Raw genomic sequence first — 18,720 nt, forward strand, 5'->3', positions numbered from 1 at the left:
TATCATAACTTTAAAGTCATAATTTCACTCTAGGTATCTGCTAATCTGACTTTTCTTGGAATACCTGATGGTCTAAAGCCTACACCTGGTCCAGGCCTCCCCTGGGTCCATGTTTCTTGAGAGCCACTGACGTTATTTGTTGCCATGTGCAGCATTGGTCTTCCTAACTTGGGAGTGCGTTGTTTGCAATAGTAATTTTGACAATCATTACTTCCAGCCTATCAAGAAAACGGATGAATGGACTAAACCCAGAAAAATCTTACAATTGGTGACCAGGCTGCATTTTAGAAGAGATACGAGTTTTTGTCCTCTTGCTCCGTCATACACATTCACAACATACATGCTGAATTTTATATACTACTTTATGAAATCTATGCTACTCTGGGACACTGGATTATTCACATATCATCTGCCTTGAATAGCAGGACCCCTTTGCAGGCAGCAGGGCCAGAACTCCTATTTCTGCTCGGAAGGCAGACATCCCAGTATCACCTGGATTACAGAATACTCAATATTTCCTATCATACAGGACTTATGACATACAGTTCAGCTGGAATGGCTCTACTTAATATTGGGCAATGTGACACTTAACACAGCACCCAGGCCATTTGATGAGGAAAAAGCATCAAAAACACAGACAGCAGTATTTGCTGCTCTTACTTTCTTATTGTTAATAAATACGGTTGCACAGCAAGCGTTTCAAAAACACTAAAAAAATTTAAAATAATTAAAATCAAAATGAACCCTTCAGATTAGGTTGCATAGTGTCAGTATTTTATCAGATTCTTTTCGGCTTTGGAAGTTCCTGCTTACAAATTCAATTTACTAAACAAAGCAAGAACATTAAAGAAGGTTTAAAAAACTAAATGCAAACAAAAATGAAATTGATTACTAACTTCTGCATAACTTCTCAAAACTCAGCACGTTCAATAGAAGGAATGTGTGTTCTAGTTGGATCCCATATTGAGCAAGAAAGACGGCGCTAGTGTTCCTTTTTCCAAGTGTTCTTTAACAGCCAGAGTTGAAGTTGAAAGTTGAAAAGAGCTGGCCTTGAGCAGAAAAGCCAAACTCATGTACAGCATCAGCCTTACAGGGTAAATGGAGTTCTCCCTTCCCATATTTTTTACTTTATTTTAATGCAGTCTTGATATTAGATTAGCATCTGCACTACAGACCTTAGACTGGGAACTAATAAAGTTATCCGCCCAATCTCTCTGTGTCTGAGTCAGTGACTTTCTTTTTCATTTTAAATAATTATAACAATGTCGCCTGTTTGTTGAGAAAAATAGAGCCTTTATATATTCATAGATAATTGCTTATACCCAGCACCCAGCGATACATTCTAATTACTTTTCACACCTTGGCTGTGAACTTTTTAGTGTTTTTAACTGCAAGACAACAGTGTAGCCAGAGCACTGACACCCTGACTGCTGAAACTGTGCCTAGGATGAAATTTAACAAGCAGTTCTGCTAATGCATTTTGCAGTGAGGAACTTCACCAAAACTCAAGAAGACCCAAGGCCTCCACCTCGGATCTTGTACTGCAATAATGAGAAGTGCTGCATAGATATACAATAGAAGAACTCAATCCAGAAATCAAAAGTAATCAAAAGTCCATTATTTCAGTTGGCTTCTTTCACATACTTAAGTATAACAAATAAAAAGATCTGTACTCTGTAGCAGCCTCAATGACATAGTTGTATTGCTTGACCCAGCTTCTTTCAAGCTCGACCTTGTTCTGCAGACACTGGGCAACCGTTGCTGTTTGCCTGACTGAGGTCATTCTGCTTTCCATTATGTTAAATGGACAAATTTTGCAGTCCTTTGTGAAAACTGCTATCTGTTTGACTGGGATGTTATCCCTAGCAGGCAGAGCTGGACAGTGACCAGCATCTTTAGGAAACAGGGTGCTGTCTGGGACAACGGTAGCTAGGCAACTCTTTGGATCATCAGTATTTTTTAGGGAAGAGATTTCTTTTTAATCAGCAACGCACTGAAAAAGAACATAACCCAGGGAGATTAAGCTGTAAGAATTCAAAAAGAAGTCAACCGTGTCAGCGTCTATTTGATAAATGCACCAGATACCTGGTAGTAAAGGCAAAAGCTTGTGCCTAAGAAGGGGTCAGCTTTGAGGCCCAGTCTTAGGCCTGATCTAATAAATACCCAAGCACATGCTTAGCTTCAGACATGAATTTCAATGGCATTACAGGCTTGTCTCGTGATGAAAAAATGAGCGTTGTTGTAACTGGGGCCCCTTTCCAGAAGTTGAAGCAGGCCTCTTACTAATGGCCTGAGGAAGAGGAGGTCAATTTTAAAAGGAAACCTACTTTTTTTCTCCCCCTTGTAGTCAGACCCATGAGCAGCTGTATTTGATTCTATGGTATGTGGGGCACTGACTTGCTAGGGGTCGGGACCGAGCTGTCATGGAGAAGTACGTATCGCTGAGGGTAAGGGAAGGTTCAAAGTGCAAAGTGTTAGCTTTAGCAACCCTACATGTGAAGGCTCGGTGTTAAAATCTCAATCCTCTTCCAGCTTCCCCATGGGATGCTGGCCTGAGATTTGACAGAGTGGACGCACACGCTCAGGGAGAGTGGCCACACAGTCGCCTATCTATGGAGTGATCAACAAGCAGACTGAAAACTCTTAAAGCCTATACTGGCAGAAGATTGCCAAAACCGAAGCAAATCTGAAAGACCCAGCTACCGTGCTACTCAGACCTGCAGTGAAGCCAGATTACAGCCTAGCTCTGAGATGGCTGTTTCTGTGCCCGTTCAACTGTGCCCCAAAGGATAAAAGCTGCAGAGCTGCGGCCTCTCTACGTGCACAACTGCACTACCTGTTCAGCACACTACGTAGCATGGATTACTGTTCACAAACTCCCTTCACCAATATAATTATTACCAGTTAAAGGTTTGTTTCCTGCCTCCCGAAACATACTGGCAAATTAGGAAAAAAAAATATTCAACAGAAAACCTCTAGGGCCCTTCATATCATATCAACATGATCTGTGGCAGCTGTCATGATCTCCGTGATGCCCCACTCAAGCTCTCTGTTTGGGCAACATCAGAAGAACCTCTCCTAACTGCAAGGGACACGACTGCTGGCACATGTGTTAATGTGGAACCTCTTGGTGCTGTGAGCCTGCAAGGATGGCCTCAGCCCAGCAACACCTCATGGTTTTGTTTGATGTATGAAATAAGAGAAATGCTTAGTGTTTGTCCTCCTCAGACCCCCCCACCCCCGCATTGAAATACAACAAAAAGCAGCTGTGTGACGAGGTACCTTGTGGAATAGATGGCATGATGTATTTCTGGAATTCACATAATATTGTTGGGTATAAATAGTACTAGTGGGTTTTGATAAGACGACATATGGCACCAGAACTGTTTCCCTTGGTAAATAAGAGTGTGTACATAGCGTTAGCACAAAGACATGAGCATTTCAGACTCCCCTCTGGTTCCGATAATCTATGCCAAATTCAACCTTTGTGTAAGTAGGAATGACTCCAAACAAGTTAGAAGAGTCACTCTTTATTACTAGTATTAATGGAATTGAATTTGGCTCTCCTTGCATGTGCCATTTGGAATAGTTTATTTTTCACATGAGGTTTGGCAGGGATTTCTCCAAAATAATTTCCCCCCAAACCTACCCCCAAAAACCAGCCTGTAAATTTCAAAATCTCTCTGCTTAGTTTGAACAGCTTTTTAGAATACACCCCAATCTGAAACCTTTGTTATACCGAGATAAGTAGTGACTATAAGAAGTTCTTGATTGGTAAGTTAATCATACACCCTAATAAAATGTTTTACATACTGTCATAATTAATACTTTAATAACATATACAGAAATACTTCCGATCCATGGTTTTCAAAGCAGCTATACTCTAAGTAAGTTACCATCTTTTTTTTTGGTAAATTCAATGTTTTCTACTAATAGTCTGTGGGCTCAGAAAGTCTGGAATTCACAGCAGTTTCTGCTATATGGTTTCACATAGTACATAAAATTGTCAGCTTCTCCCATTGCGCTAGAAGACAGGAATGTTATTATTCTAGAAGCTGGAATTTTGGTTTCTAACTATGGTCCAACACAAACGTCTGTGCTTTTTGGGAACCTAACCTATTTGAAATGCAACATCCTGAACCTGGAATTAATTGATCATGAAAAGTACAAACAGCTCCTTATTCATCCTGAAGCACGCACAGAACCCTTTGACACATTATTGAAAAATAATGCAGTTCTTAATGCTCCTTTTTTTGTTCTGGTTGATTTTTAGGCTTGGATCCCTGCCAGGCACACAATAAAGTACTTGGCCTTTAACATCGACAGGCATGATTCTTCTTTCATACTCTCAACTGGGAACTGACAAAACTCAGTACATTAGAGATTTGTTCCAATCGAAATGTTCACAGCCAGTATCCAGAGATAGGTTTTCTTATATCTTTAGGTTATTTATCAGCTCGCAAATCAGATCTGCAAATAAGAAAACGGCTTTTAGAACCACTTACCATAAGGTTTGGTACAGTGAAGCTGATGTGGTCACTAACAGGTGAAGAACTATTTGCAATGTGGCCGGTGTTACATGCATGGACATTAAAAAAAGATAAAATTTCAAGGATTTACTGCCACCCTGAAGGAAAGAATTGATGTTTTAAGTAACTGGATTTGTACAAAGTCGGTAAGAAAATCCAAGTAAATCCTCAAATAGATGATTAATTCCTCATTATTTAAATGCCCCTAAATACAAGTGCAGATGCGAACTTCACAGCTTTGTCTTGACGGCTCCTTCTCTATTTCTCATGATCTGTTATTAGTCTGTGACTCACCCTGAAAAAGAGTGCCCCATGAAAAAGCCCTCCGGCTCCTAAGGAGTCTTGTTCTTGTAGCTTATTGCTTACGTAGTTCTCTCAGGTTTTGACTGACACTGCAGTATATGATAATTCTGCATAAACATATTATGCCTCTTTCTGTAGACCAGTATTAGGTTTGTATAGGATATGTTCATGAGCGCTTTTACTATCTGATGTCCTACTAAGACACGAGTATGTATGCACATGCCTGAACTCTGTCTTGCGCTGATACTTCTCAATACACCCTTGCTGTCAGAAAATTTTAGGGTAATCCACGTTATACTGACAACAACAGGCACTCATTTTCCTAGACAATATTTATACTTATCATCAGCCTGTCTTTTGGTTAACTAGCTGAGGTTTACTTGAAGATTTGTGATCCACCCTATAGAATTTGGCTTATCCTAGTTCTAAACCAGAAAGGGGGGTGAGGGGAGGAGTCCAAAGGATGCAAAACTCAACAACAAACCAAACCACAAAGGAACTGGAAAAGAATTCCAAAGAATCTGGCTCTATAGCACAGACAGTGCTATATACGTGTGTCTGTTTATGGAGACACACTAAACTGAATTATTCAGTCAGTTACAAAAAGAAAAAGAACAGACTGTGGGGAAGGGAGAGCAGAATGAAGGTGCAAGAGAGCAAAAAATTCATCCAGCAACAGATGAGAACAGAGGAGAACTGGAAAATGGATGCAGGGGGGAGGAATGGATGATGAAAGAATAGCAGGCCTATTTAAAATGAATTTTTGACCTTATTTTTAAAACATTTATGGATCCCAATTGCCTGTCATGAGATCATTTTCCCTTACAATGCTAGCTTTTCAGCCGGCTCTGCACTTTAATTTGATTTACCCCACTTAAAAAAAAGTAGATTGTTAGAAATACCCCTCCTATTAGAAATTCTGTCCCATTACAGTGTCAGCTAAAGGCCACTTGTCAATGTCAGCTTTATCAGATAGAAATTTGCCTCATGAATTCTCAGATACTTTTTTGGAGGACAAGACCCAGGGTCCGTTACTGAGGCTGTTGATTTGCGATGGGATAGTGTCTTCTCAAATTATCCTTCGTTTTTCCCAACTTATCTGCATGTTTCATGAGATGGTGGGAAGTGATTACAGCAGCTGCTGTACATTAGAAAGACATCTTATAGGAAAAGCTGGCTTAGGTAAAACAGCTGACTGACAAAAGCATAGAAAGAACTAATGGAGTATTAAAAATAAATAGGGAGACCCAGCATCTTCTTCCCAGCTGCAGCTTCCCTGGTGTCATAACCTTGTGTGGGAAGGAAGAAAACTTATACCAGAAGGTTCTCCTCCTCCTCAGCTGTCTGTTGACTCTTTAAAGAAAGACCTGACATCCTAAAGATTAGAGTAAGTTTTTATTTATTTGCGATTATGCAATTAGTCATCAGCACGTCTCTTCACTGATGAGTAAAGGTGGAAAAAATCAGCTGTTGTTCAGTCTGTATTACCACAGTACTGCTGAGGGTCAGCAGCCCGAGGTGGGAAAGACTACATTGCTTAGAAAATATCATGAGGACTCTCCTGGCAAGATGCTTTGAGACATTTGTTTTCTTTTTAATATTTGATTCTATTTTTGTTTCTTCTTTTCTGTCTGAATGGATTGATGTAACATGTATTTTAAGGGTAAAATTACATGTCAGTATACAAATTTCAGCCAAGAGTCGAAAGAGAGAAGCTGGGGCCACACTATTTTCCATACCGAAAGACAATGCCCATGAAAGCAAGGCTGGGTGGATCAATGGATGATATTGTTGCAGTGAAGAGATCAGAAGTCTTTGAAATTTGTAAAACACTTCAACGAGAGGAACTGTTGCAGCAACAAACTTCAGAGAATAAAGCCCTCAAGGTAAACTCTGATTTTTGAGCAGACTGCCATTCCTCACCACAATAACATCTAAAAATGTTCTGCATTGGAAGGACAAAAAGAAACAATCCTGATGCCACTATTATTAATCAGTTCAAGATTGAGATACTTAAAGCTCCCTTTCAGGTGCTCTGATTAAGGACAACTTGCCTCACAGGAAAAGCAAAGCCTTGGAAATCAGTAATCTCTGGGCATTATACCTAATAGGAAAGGCTTAAAAGGGATTACCTAGAAGAAACCTTTGTGAATCTTAGGAAACTACACTGGACCATAAATCTCAACCTCCTCTGAGGATTAATAAAGCTTTATCAGTTTCAGATAAGAAGAAGAAATTCTCAGGCTGCTGAAGAGGCACCACTGGCCCAGTCTGGAGCCTTTGTCAGGACACTTAACATGCCATACAATTTCAACAGAAAGACACATTTGATGCATATTCTCATTTTAGTTTACAAAAGCTACTCAGAAGAAGAATGGCAGCCACATAGATTCCCCAAATTGGGTCACAAAATTTAAGGCAGTAGATTAAAGTTTTATTTTGCTGAAGGTGACAGTTTTGGTAACTGAATCAGAATAATATATACAACAATATTCTTTTTGGTTAATGAACAAATATATATGATAATTTATGTAAAAACACCCCATTTAACTCTATGTCTCTGTGATTGCAATAAAGTCTAGTCTTTCATGGTTTTTTTTGGACTACAACCCCAATCATTGAAGATTTCACTTCAGCATTCACACTGGTAGTTTGGGGGACATTAACACCTACAATGTTAGTTCAAACTTCAGGTGTATTTAGATTCTTAAGATTTTAACATAATTCTGTCTCTTTTTAAACTAGAATTTCAAATTTAGCATAAATTGCACCTTATCAAAGTTACATTTTTGAATGCTGGTTGATTATAATTACTTCTAAAGAGACAGAGTCCAACTCTTAAACCTGCTCAGGTGGAGCTCTTGAGTACCGCAGTTGTGATCCCATAGACTATAGCTGTTGTATTTATTTAATGCATTCAAAAATCCGTCACTCTTGATTTAATCTCTGGTTCTACCGTGGGTTACTCTTTGGTAGTGGGGTATATAGGCAATACATCTCTGTGAAGTGTGACTCCTACATGTAAAACAGGGAATACAGCATGTCTGTAACAGTTCTATAGTGTTGGTAGAATGTTATAAGATCCTTTGATGGGAGAGGAGCAAATTATTGCAATTTTCACTTTATAAAAAGTTACTGAGGATGTATTGTGGCCACATTGCTACTGCCCAGTGGGCAGAAGGAAGGGCAGGAGCAGACATGCCTCTATTTCCTCCCTCTCACTTTACAGCTAAGCACAGTGAAAGTCTGCTCTTCTAATACTCTCGTTAACCCGGGGAATCACTGGATGAACGACCAGAGTACCATAAATCCTGCTGAAAAGCCTTGATGCTACCACATGTGACAAAGTTTGGCAATGACTGCGTATCTTGGGCTTAAAGAGAGGAAACCTGGGCCTAAATCAAACACAGCAAACAGACAAGTTATTTTTAGCCAAGTTTTCATGTTATTAATGTTTTCTTTGGTGGGCTGGCATTAAGGATTTCTCCATTTCTACCAACCCCCCAAATTCATGTTAAGCTGACACAGGATTTCTGGAAAACACAAATAAATCAGCACCTTCTTCTAACCCTGAATTCTGCAAAAGCACTTTGCATCGCATTGTGGACCTACCCAACGCTGGTCGTAATCAGACGGCTGTGTTCTTCCTTCGTCATCCTCATAGAAAGGTAAGCCTTCTCGCCTGGCCTGATGGTACTCCTTCCGTAACTTCTGGATACGATCAGCGTTCCCACCACCTGCGCAGCCACTGACAGAAACAAAAAAATGCTAAATAAAACTCACATGTACACATATATTTAACACTTACCAGGTACCCACACACACCGATTTGCCACACCTGAGACAAATGGATTATGAACGTTTGATTCTTCTGACTTACATAGTGCCCATTGGCCCGTATCACACTTATTTTTGCTTTCTTGTATTAATAAAGCTGCTAATTGCGAACTTGATCCCCATTTTTAAAAAAGGCTGTCCCTGTCCAAAGAACTTAACAATTCCAGTACAAGACAAGAGACAACAGATGGATGCAGACAGATGGGGGAGCACAAGGAAACTTTTAACATTCCTATGAGCAGCTATAAATGGCTATCATATTTTAATAATAATGATGATGATGATGATAAGCTGCCAGAAAAATGTTTCCTTTTGCTCCCACGCTAAATGTGGAATTTCCCTAAAATTACATTTGTTCAAGGTAAAGAATAGACTATGTTCACAGAGAAGTGCGGAATGAAGATTTATCTCATAAAAAACAACCTCCCTCCCAATTATACAAAGAACTAAAACATCAACCATGAAAGTACAGGGAAGGTAAGAGATTTTTTTTTTTAAAGTGGTAATTAAACAGTAATCCATTTAGTAATCCACGAAGACTTCAGTTTGTATGCTGAACTGCATACACTGCAAACTGCCGTGGTAAAGCTAGTGGAGTTGCTTAGTTTGTCATGTTAAACACACGCCTGTGTGTGGATTTTGACCCTGATGAGCCTTCCAAAGCCTTACATCTGGACTTGTGCAACTGTGAAAGCTCAAGCTATACCTGGAAGGATTAAAAAAACAATCCTGAAAATGGCTAAGTATTCAGAAAAACACAGCCATATTGAAAATGAATACGTTAAAAGTTTCCCACAGCTATATCCAGCCCTGCTCTAGTCAGCACTGGGGTGAATACTGACTGTATGGCTCAGTAGCACTTACTGGCATTCACAGAAAATTGTTGTAGAATTTATTTGTGTCCGCCTCCTAAACTCAGACCATTGTTTCTGCAGCACTTCATCATATATTCTCTTAATCTGCAACCTTAACTCTACCTCACCAACAATGAGCTATAGAGATACGGGTTTACTCACATGAGCACAGACTCAGTGGAGCACCTCGTCACTCTGCACTCCACCACCAGCATGCCAGAATCTAGAGAAGCCTTTTATAGGATTTGCACAGCAAACTGAATTTGGAAAGCACATACAAAAGACTGGACATAAACCTATCAGTTCAATAACAAGTAGTTTCTAGTATCTAATAGCAATGTAGATTGGCTGGACATTCATTACCAATGAAGGGAAATTCCACGTGGGGTGCAAATGCAACTGACTATGCAGCCAGGACTGGAAGTGTTTGTTTGCAGCACCAGTATGTTTCCATGAAGAATCAAACACTTAAGTTACTTGCCTTCCCTGGATCCTAAATTATCCAGCCCTCTACTCTACGCAGTCCCAGAGGTTTCAGGCTTCTCTGGCTGATTTACCAAGCTCTTCCAGAGCATACAAAATTTTTCTCATGATCTGCCAAGACAGTGTAGAAAGCTTGCACAAATTCCGTGGACTATTGAGGAGGGGAAAAAAAAAAAAAAGTACATTCCCTTTTCCCCTTGACTCCTTCCACAGATAAATGCCTCTGTTTCTTGCATGAATTCTTGTCAAATAGCGGAGAACCTTTTCCAGTTTGCAAAACCCTGGAACTGAGCACTAGCTAATGGGAGCTATCACTTAGAACAGTGGAGCTTGGTCCACAGCTCATGAGCAATACAATACCTGTGAAATCCCCTGACTTTACTTGTGAGTACAGATAAAGCATTTAATTAGGGCTGCTAACATACAGATAAGGCCCAAAGTGCAATGTTGTCCCTGTTGCTTTGCCAACATCATTACCCAAAGCAGCACCAGCTAAGAGAAGGAAACACTGAAATACAGGCAAGGGGTCTAGTTTGATTCCAGCCAATCTGGCTCCCTGCAGCTCTCTGCAAACTGTATTAGCACCTGCCACCAGGGGCCTGATGGCCACATACCCACTTTCTACCTCCAGGTATTTCGTCTGAAGAGATAATCTGAAAATACCATACATATTTTTTTCCCCTTTTTCAAATGCAGTCTGAGATTTACATTGTAAGAGGCAGTACCAGCAGCCTGTTCTGCATTTACTGGAGATCTCCTATAGGTGAACTTCCTTCTGCTTAAACCCATCTAGCCAGTAAGTGGAAGTAGGTGCTGCAGAGATCAAGCTGATTATATATTATTATATATTATACATTGCAGCTTTTTCTTTGGCAAACCTCTGCCACACCATATTAAAGTACAAACCCTAACCATGAGAATGAGTAGGAACGTTTGAGTGAAAGATAGCAGCACATGGGAAGTTATCCATCTGGATTAGTGTGAAAACACAAGCATAATCTCTGTGGAAACAAGCAGCTCCGTGAAGTCTGATTTCCTGTGCTTCTCTCCTGTGAGTTCTCTGGTGTCCGATAATGGGACTGAGTTCACACTGCAGCCTTTCTCCCCAGCAAGGGCATTCATCTGGGTCTCTCTAGCAGGCTGCTTATTGTCATGAAACTTAGTGATCCAGTATCTTTTGAACACTGAATCACCTCTCAAGTCTGGTCAAAAATGGCCAGCAGGTTCAGAATTTGTTAAAAAGGTCGGGGGAACAGGTTGAAGAGGCTCAGTCAGCACATCAGCTTCGTTTTTTCAGGAAACAGTTAAAGCACCCCCCCCCCTCCTTCTCCATGACTGTTTATAGGCACAAATGTAAAAGACATTGGCTTTTGAAAGAGCTGCATATCTAGCTTACCATGAAAGTTTTACCCACTCCTGAGTAATGTGAGATGAATATGATGCCCTGTGCAATGCTCATGAAACAGTTCTGAATTTCAAGTTGGCTCCTGACAATTATGTGAATATATGAACCACATTCAAACTCACCAGATGAATTCAATCAGCACTGTGCAAATATCGCATACATAATCTATTAGTTTACCCCAAAGAAACTGAAGCATTGAATTCAAACAGAATGAAGTCATCAGTAATAAAAAAAAGAAACTGATAAGGCAATATTAAAAAAAAAAACAACACAATTTTCCAAGATTTGCAGAGAAGATCATACATTGACTGTAAACTATTCTCCCATCTGCCTATAAATACATAATTAAAAAATATTGGTTTGATCAGATAGCAGTTCTCAGACAGGGAAACAGCAGATGAATACCAGTTCAAATGTTTCGGATGCATGACTATTTATACTGAAAAGGGGCCTGAACTTACGGAAGAAATATAAAAACAATACTCCAATCAAAGTCAATTTATATTAAGGAGACTTACGGAAGCTTTTCACCAAGCCTAGTAAGTAGAGCAAACAGATTTATTTTACAGTAGCTTTACATTTAATGTAGTGCTCCCTCCTTGAGGAGATATAAATATTACAGTCCTCATCATACCTACAGCTTTGTGCAGATCTCACTTCCCTGACATGGCTCCCTGTGCTACATGTTCTTCAGAGAACCGTGCAACCACACATCTGCCATTCCCCTCCACCACCACGTGTTCCCAGGCTCTAACATTTAACGTACCCATGGACTTCTCGGTTGTCACAAGATCGTAAGAGAACTGTCCACTCCGTATTTTGCAATTGATTTCAGAACTATTTCCTAAAAGTATGCTACATGTAAAGAGACTGATTCAGAAGCAGCTGATACTGGGAGAGAACCTGAAACTTTTTAGGGAAGGTTTTAAATAACATCTATCTGGGGGAAAACCTCTGAGAAACTTTACAAAGAATTTAGCAAAGACTCAGATGATGATTTCAAACAACAGTGACAAGACCTGTCCAAAATCCCATGCCACAAACAATCTTAAAGAGAAGTTCAACAGTTCATTGAATAAGCTGCACACATTGCAAGGATTTTATTTTTTTTAATAGAAAAAATAAGTAGTAAATAAAGAGGAAAAAACATATCCCCATCAGCCATTCTGTAGTTTTGCTAGATACAGTCCTTACAAAACCAACGCTTTCTTCTGGCCTGGGAGAAAGAAAGAAAAAAAAAAATAGTCCATGCGATTGTTCTAACCCTCACTGCTGGGGCTGTACTACCAACTAGATAAACAACCGCCAGAAATCACCATCTTCTGCCCTGTGCCTGAATCTGTCAGAGGCACCATACAGGTCCCACCTTGCCCACTGCGACCGTAAGGGCACCTGCTACGATGTTGGAATAGGCATCCCAAAACAAAAGGGAAACTGTAATTTGGCACAGATTTAGCTTCAAGCTAGCTCTAACATTACGTAAAATATGACTGTGAAATTTCATCCCGTCATCTCTGAAGAGATAGATGAACAAGCACCGTAGCAATAACATTATACACCCAATATGACAGACAAGTTATTTTTTCAAAGAATCAAAATATCATCATCAGTATTTAATAGATATGGCTCAGGTTTTGCACCATAAAATCTTCCCCTGTTCTTCCTCTGAGTTGCTAATCTGTATTTCAATCATTCAGGTTAAAAATGTCATTTTTTAAATTAGTGACTTCTTACTGCAGCTCTCTAGATAATACAAAATTAAAAACAAGTGTTGCATGTACAGAGTAAGATGAACCACTTAAAGCTGTATATAAACATACATTTAAAGAGGCAATAAACATTTTGTTTCCAGTGGTTTTCCTAAACACATTAATATTGCACAGGGCTTTTTTGCCAGCCAGTTCTTTCAAACACAGATTTCACCCAGCTGACTGTCAGCCTCTACACAAACAACTGGGGCTTCCAAGTTAAAAAAAAAAAAAGAAAAAAAAGAAAAGAAAAATAAAAATGATTCTTTTAGTGAATTTTCCACTAACAAACAAATCCAAGACAAAACGTGATTCACAGACTCAAGAGAATGGACAATCTTCCATTCACAATCTGCTATAAAACAAAACTAATTTTATATACTAAAAGGAACATAGTGGTCTGCAAAGATATACAGTATAAATGAGTCCAACAGAGCATGTAAGAGTATCTTTCACTTAAGATAAAACTTTTATTTTGAAGTGATAACAAATAAATATTTGAGTATGTTACTCTCTCAGTTCCAGCCCTTGTCTTTCTACCCTGAAGTATTACATTGCTTATGAAGATTTTTCTGCAACCTCAGTAGTAAGAGGGAATAAAAAGAATGGTGGGAAGCGATAAAAAGAAAATCAATGATAAGAACATAATTCTGCAATATTTCAGCTTTCATCTTTGTCAAGCACCAAGAGAAAGAGAGTTCAGGAAGAAATGAACAACTGTTGTTTTCATATGGACTTGAGTAAATGAATGATACTGCAATGAAGACTTGCCAGAAATACCTCGTTGACATCACCGATATTGCCTTGCAGGCTCAGGACTCATCTTTGATGCTCAGCCAGAGCCAGCCTGGGTTTTGGCTATACACATCCCACGCTGAGGACCCAACTTAGGAACTATGTCTTTCTAGCTACTGGAACCATGCAAATGGTTTTATTGGTCTCCGTAGCACTTGCTTTCCTGCTCTGGGCAAGAATACACCCTATGTCTAGACAATTACCGTCTTCATCAACAGAGAGGGACCCCACTTAGGACACTTGATTTGGAAAACAAACTACGCTGAAGAAGCTATTTACACTTATTTGAGTTTATTTGAATGTGTACACTAAAGTCCCTGAGTCTTAACCTGCTTTACAATATTTAAAAAAGTCGTAACCGTGCTTCAGCAGAACATACGCTGTCACCTTTCAATTCTTCAGGCTGACATAAAAGCAGTACTATCACTTCTGTCCAAAAGGTCAAAGACTCCTAGGGCAGCACATGATTACCATTTGTCTGGATGTAAATTGAGCCCTACTGACCCTGTAACATCGCTACTGACCTCTTGACATTAGGAGCTTAGCAGAAAGAAAGAAGATGGTATTCTTAGGTTCATACAGACTGATTAGGAAGAAAGAAGGAAAGAGAACCTTGCATGATATGATTTAGCAGTGTCGTTAACCTTTTCTTTCCCCAAATAACTAATAATATGTTTACAGAAGCCTCAAAAGAACGATTTGAAGATTGAGACCAACAGATTTGTATCACTTTCAGTTTTTCCAAACTGTTTATAAAATATCTCTCAGTGGCTTGACACAAAGCATCCTTTTACAGTTCCCTCCTTTCACATGACATACAACACCTTTTCCTGTTTGTCATGGCAGATGGCCTAGACATTCAGATGAGCATCATCTTTTCAATCCAGGCCACTTCACATCTCCATCACTCTCGTTAATAACTTACAGTTGACTACAGCTGGCCAGAAATAAGGGAAGGTATAGCCTAATTTGTTGCTTTACAGAAACTGAGATTTAACTTCACTGTAACAGCAGATATGGTATGTACTACTCTAACATTAACAGGTTATTTGCAATCGAGTAGGAATGAAACAAAACAAGGGGACATTTTCTTGTTTGTAGCCAGCTTGTCATCTTTACTTCAGAGAAGAGACTTTTTTTTTCCTTTTTTTCTGCTCAATGTGTTGTGCCTCATCAAGGAAGGCAATCACCAGATTTTAACTAATAATAATAAAAAAAAAGACGCCTTACAGTTCAAGCTGGTTAATGGCAATGTCTGTTTCTGGCATGTGACCAGTTTACTGCTGTCTTGTTGATCCGAGATGTGCACGTGTCTCTGAAGGGCTAGGAAAGCAGGGAGATTAGGGACTCGGCTGCTGACAACAACCAAACTCTCTATAAACAATACACAATGAAAATAATGAAAAACAGATTTTCCTGGTATTTTCAGTAGCCTCTAGACAATGCAACAGTTTCTGGTTTCTTCACTAAAGATGATATCAATTATGCCTTTTATCCATCATGCAGAAGTCATGTGTGAGGCATAATTCTCTCCAAGGTAATTTCTTCTGGATTTACAGGGCAAAGTACTTAAATTGCCTTTTTTGGCACTTTGTATTACAACACGGCTTGGGAGGGGGTATTTTACTTTACTGATGTAAAGCAGCTGGCATATTTACAATAGATAGGTCACATCAACACAGAGCAGATTTTCAGCCCTGCAAACTCCATTTACAGCAGCTTTAACAATTCAACAAAACAAACGCTGAATGCTAAACTCTTGCATGGAAACGTAGCTCTATTTCTTAACGGCTATCACACCTGCCTGCAACTGGCAGCTAGCTTTTTTCACTTGCAGACTATTGCTTTTTGCACTACAGTTTATTAAACTTATTGCTAAAGCTGAAATAATAAGTACTTTACAGACTTCCAATGAATTAGCCATTCAAGAGTCCCTCAGGAATTCCCTTTAGCACACACAAAGCGAAGGCAGGAGGGAGAGAAGGTGACAATTCAGTGCAGTTTCAATTTCTGTACTGCCTTGTGAGGGAAGAATCGACGACCTAAGAATTCGCTCACAGGAGATGCTGCTGCCCACGTTCTAAAACATATATTGTTGAAAACTACAAAGCCTGGAGAAACTACCCGTCTTTCTCCCAGAAATTAGCTCTCCAAGTTTCACACTAGAGACTATATCCTGCTCTTCATTACACACGTACAAATCTATGCCACTGGCAGAATGGCAGCAACTAATCCTCTATGTGGTTTGTTTTTAGAACACCTGGCCCAGGTAGAAATGAGGTAGAAATCTCAACCTCAGCTAAAAAAAAAAAAAAAAAAAAATAGTCTCTGTGTCTGTAATCCTTTACAGATATAGTTTACGTTAAAGAAGAAAAAAAAGAAAAAGAAAAAAGAAAGAATTCATTTATACCATGTGCAAAGCATCAGAGAAAAGCATAGATCCCAGCCAAAATGCATCCTTACCATAAAGGCGGCTTTTTTGAGTGTTTTTAATGAATGGTCACTGTGAGGATAACATTAATCCAGCCTTAGGACTTTTACGGGAAAAAAATACAAACGTAATTTATCTTTTTTAACTGTCAGCTGCATTTCTAAAGCTTTAAAGTCTGTAGCTTCCAGCAGCCTTTTGTCTTTCTGCCATGGCAGGAATATCTTGGACAGCTGTAAGAGCTTTGTAAGCTATCTTTCTCAAAATCCATTAGCTAATTCAAGGAACCTAATTAGAGCTGCCATTTTGATGGAGCATATTGAATGCTCTGTATAAACTAGTAACACCATCAATGTTTATTAAAAATTGCAAGAACCAAAGCTCTCAGTTCCGTATAAATATTAATGGACAGATACACAATACTTATTGAAATATAGACGGCGTTATGTCCACAGAAATACTCACAGGTACACTTAAAACCCAGTGTGATGCATTTACTCACAAAGGCTGAAGTACAGAAGGAAAACCTAGGGACAATTTTACACAAACTGTTGAAAATTGACTGGCTTCCATTTACACTATCCTTATGTGCATTAAAGGAAGCAAAGCATACTAAAGATGATTTGTTTCTTGTGTTTTTCCTGAGTAGTATGCTGACAATTTGGAGTGTATTTTGAGCTTACCTCAAGAATGCACTCCAGCTGGAACCGTTTTATAGCTCCTCTTAAACCAGCCACTCCAATCACTGTACTCTGTAGACATTTACACATATTCCAGTACTACACTGTTTAAGGGCATCCAAAGATTCAAAGGGAATTTGCACTGTAGAGCTAAAACTCAAATTTTGCTGTAGACAGCAACAAAATCGGTGAAAGGAGCCAGACATCTGGAGCAATGCTCTCCTACGTTCTGCTATGTAAAAGCCCAACTACAATGAAAAAGCAACTTGCAGACAATGCTACAACACATGAAATACTGACCATTCTAAGAATGTATCAAAGACCTCATTAGGTTAAGCTGTACAAGCATATGCCTTTGGCTGCAGAAATAAAAAGTTTTCTGGCTACTTCACAGCTTCGTTTTTAACTTGATACTTCATAAATGGAACTGCAGAAAACCTCATATGTTACCATTTCAATCTGACGTACACTTTCATACGCATCTAACGGTGCCTGGATTCTATTTATATGTACAACTAAATATACGTGCACAGAAAAATCATCAGATTTGCTACAGAAAGACAGCAGATGTTCTTATTAAGCCACTGGCACATGCAAGGTGAAGCATGTAAGCCTTATAAGGAAAGCATTTAACGTTCCAACTACAAGCTAAAGAAAAGCAAAGACAACAAATGAAATTATTTCTAACATATTTCGCTAGCCGCGAGTGCAATGCACAGCAAAAGGAAGGCACCGTTGAGCACGTCTGAATGACTCTTACAATACACGGGGCTTCTCACAGAGGGGAGTATAATCCACATGCACTCTTTGGAACATCCAAACTCCAATATTAATGATCCAAAGTTCACTTCTTCTGAATATATACTAAAATGACACATGAAGCATTTAACAGATGTGCAAGAGAAAGAGGCTTCATTATATTTTCTACACTGTAGTAGTGCAAGGGGCTAAAAATCTTATGACAATCTTACCATGGGGACAAATCCTGAAGGAAATTCATTTTAGTTCTCTGACAGAGCGGTATTTCCAAACTACAACTGAGATCTGAGCAGTTTCACAGGAACACGCTCAAAAGTCAAAACATCAGTTACCGCTATCTTCTCTCAGGAATCATATATGGCAAATTTAGCTTGTGGTTATTGCTCAACAGAAACCCTGCCAGATGCTGAAGCGGCTGATGGATTTTGCGAAGTTCTGCCGCCTTCAAGGCCACCTTGCCCACCCTTCCAGCAGCCCCTTTCCTCGGGCACCTCTCCCCTGTGCAGCTGGGCTCCTCGGAGCACATTCCTTCAACTAGCTTTCATCACAAGCTCCGCATCAACAGAATTAAACACTTTATAAACCGAACTGCATTTCGGAGAAATAGTTCTCAACTCAGGGGCCTAAAGTTAGCAATGTAACTTTATTACTTTTACTATGCAGGAAGCTCCTGGACTTCCAGACATGCACAGCTCTTCTAACTCCTCCTCCTCATGGCTGCAGCTCCACTGCACCTCTGAAATTACTCCCGATTTTCCACTTGGAGAAGTCAGGGCTGATTTTCAGGTGTTTAAGATTGAAAGTAAGCCCTAGTCCTTTTCAGTAACTGTTTTGAAAAACGCTAAATTAAAATAGAAAAACCAAGGTAATGGAATTTTCAAACTACACACAACCATTTC

General features: G+C 39.4%; 1 protein-coding gene across 7 annotated transcripts in view; it reads right to left on the reverse strand.

The window, feature by feature from the left end:
* The window catches only part of PARD3B (par-3 family cell polarity regulator beta), a 425,873-nt gene that overhangs the window by 41,584 nt on the left and 365,569 nt on the right, over positions 1–18,720 (reverse strand). For all 7 annotated transcript variants that reach the window (XM_074593647.1, XM_074593644.1, XM_074593642.1 and 4 more), the window contains one exon: positions 8,445–8,580. In XM_074593647.1, the coding sequence (XP_074449748.1) occupies positions 8,445–8,580 (136 nt within the window). The remainder of the gene's footprint in view (positions 1–8,444; positions 8,581–18,720) is intronic.

This window comes from Larus michahellis, chromosome 7 (genome assembly GCF_964199755.1).
Source record: "Larus michahellis chromosome 7, bLarMic1.1, whole genome shotgun sequence".
NCBI classification, from domain to species: Eukaryota; Metazoa; Chordata; class Aves; order Charadriiformes; family Laridae; genus Larus; species Larus michahellis.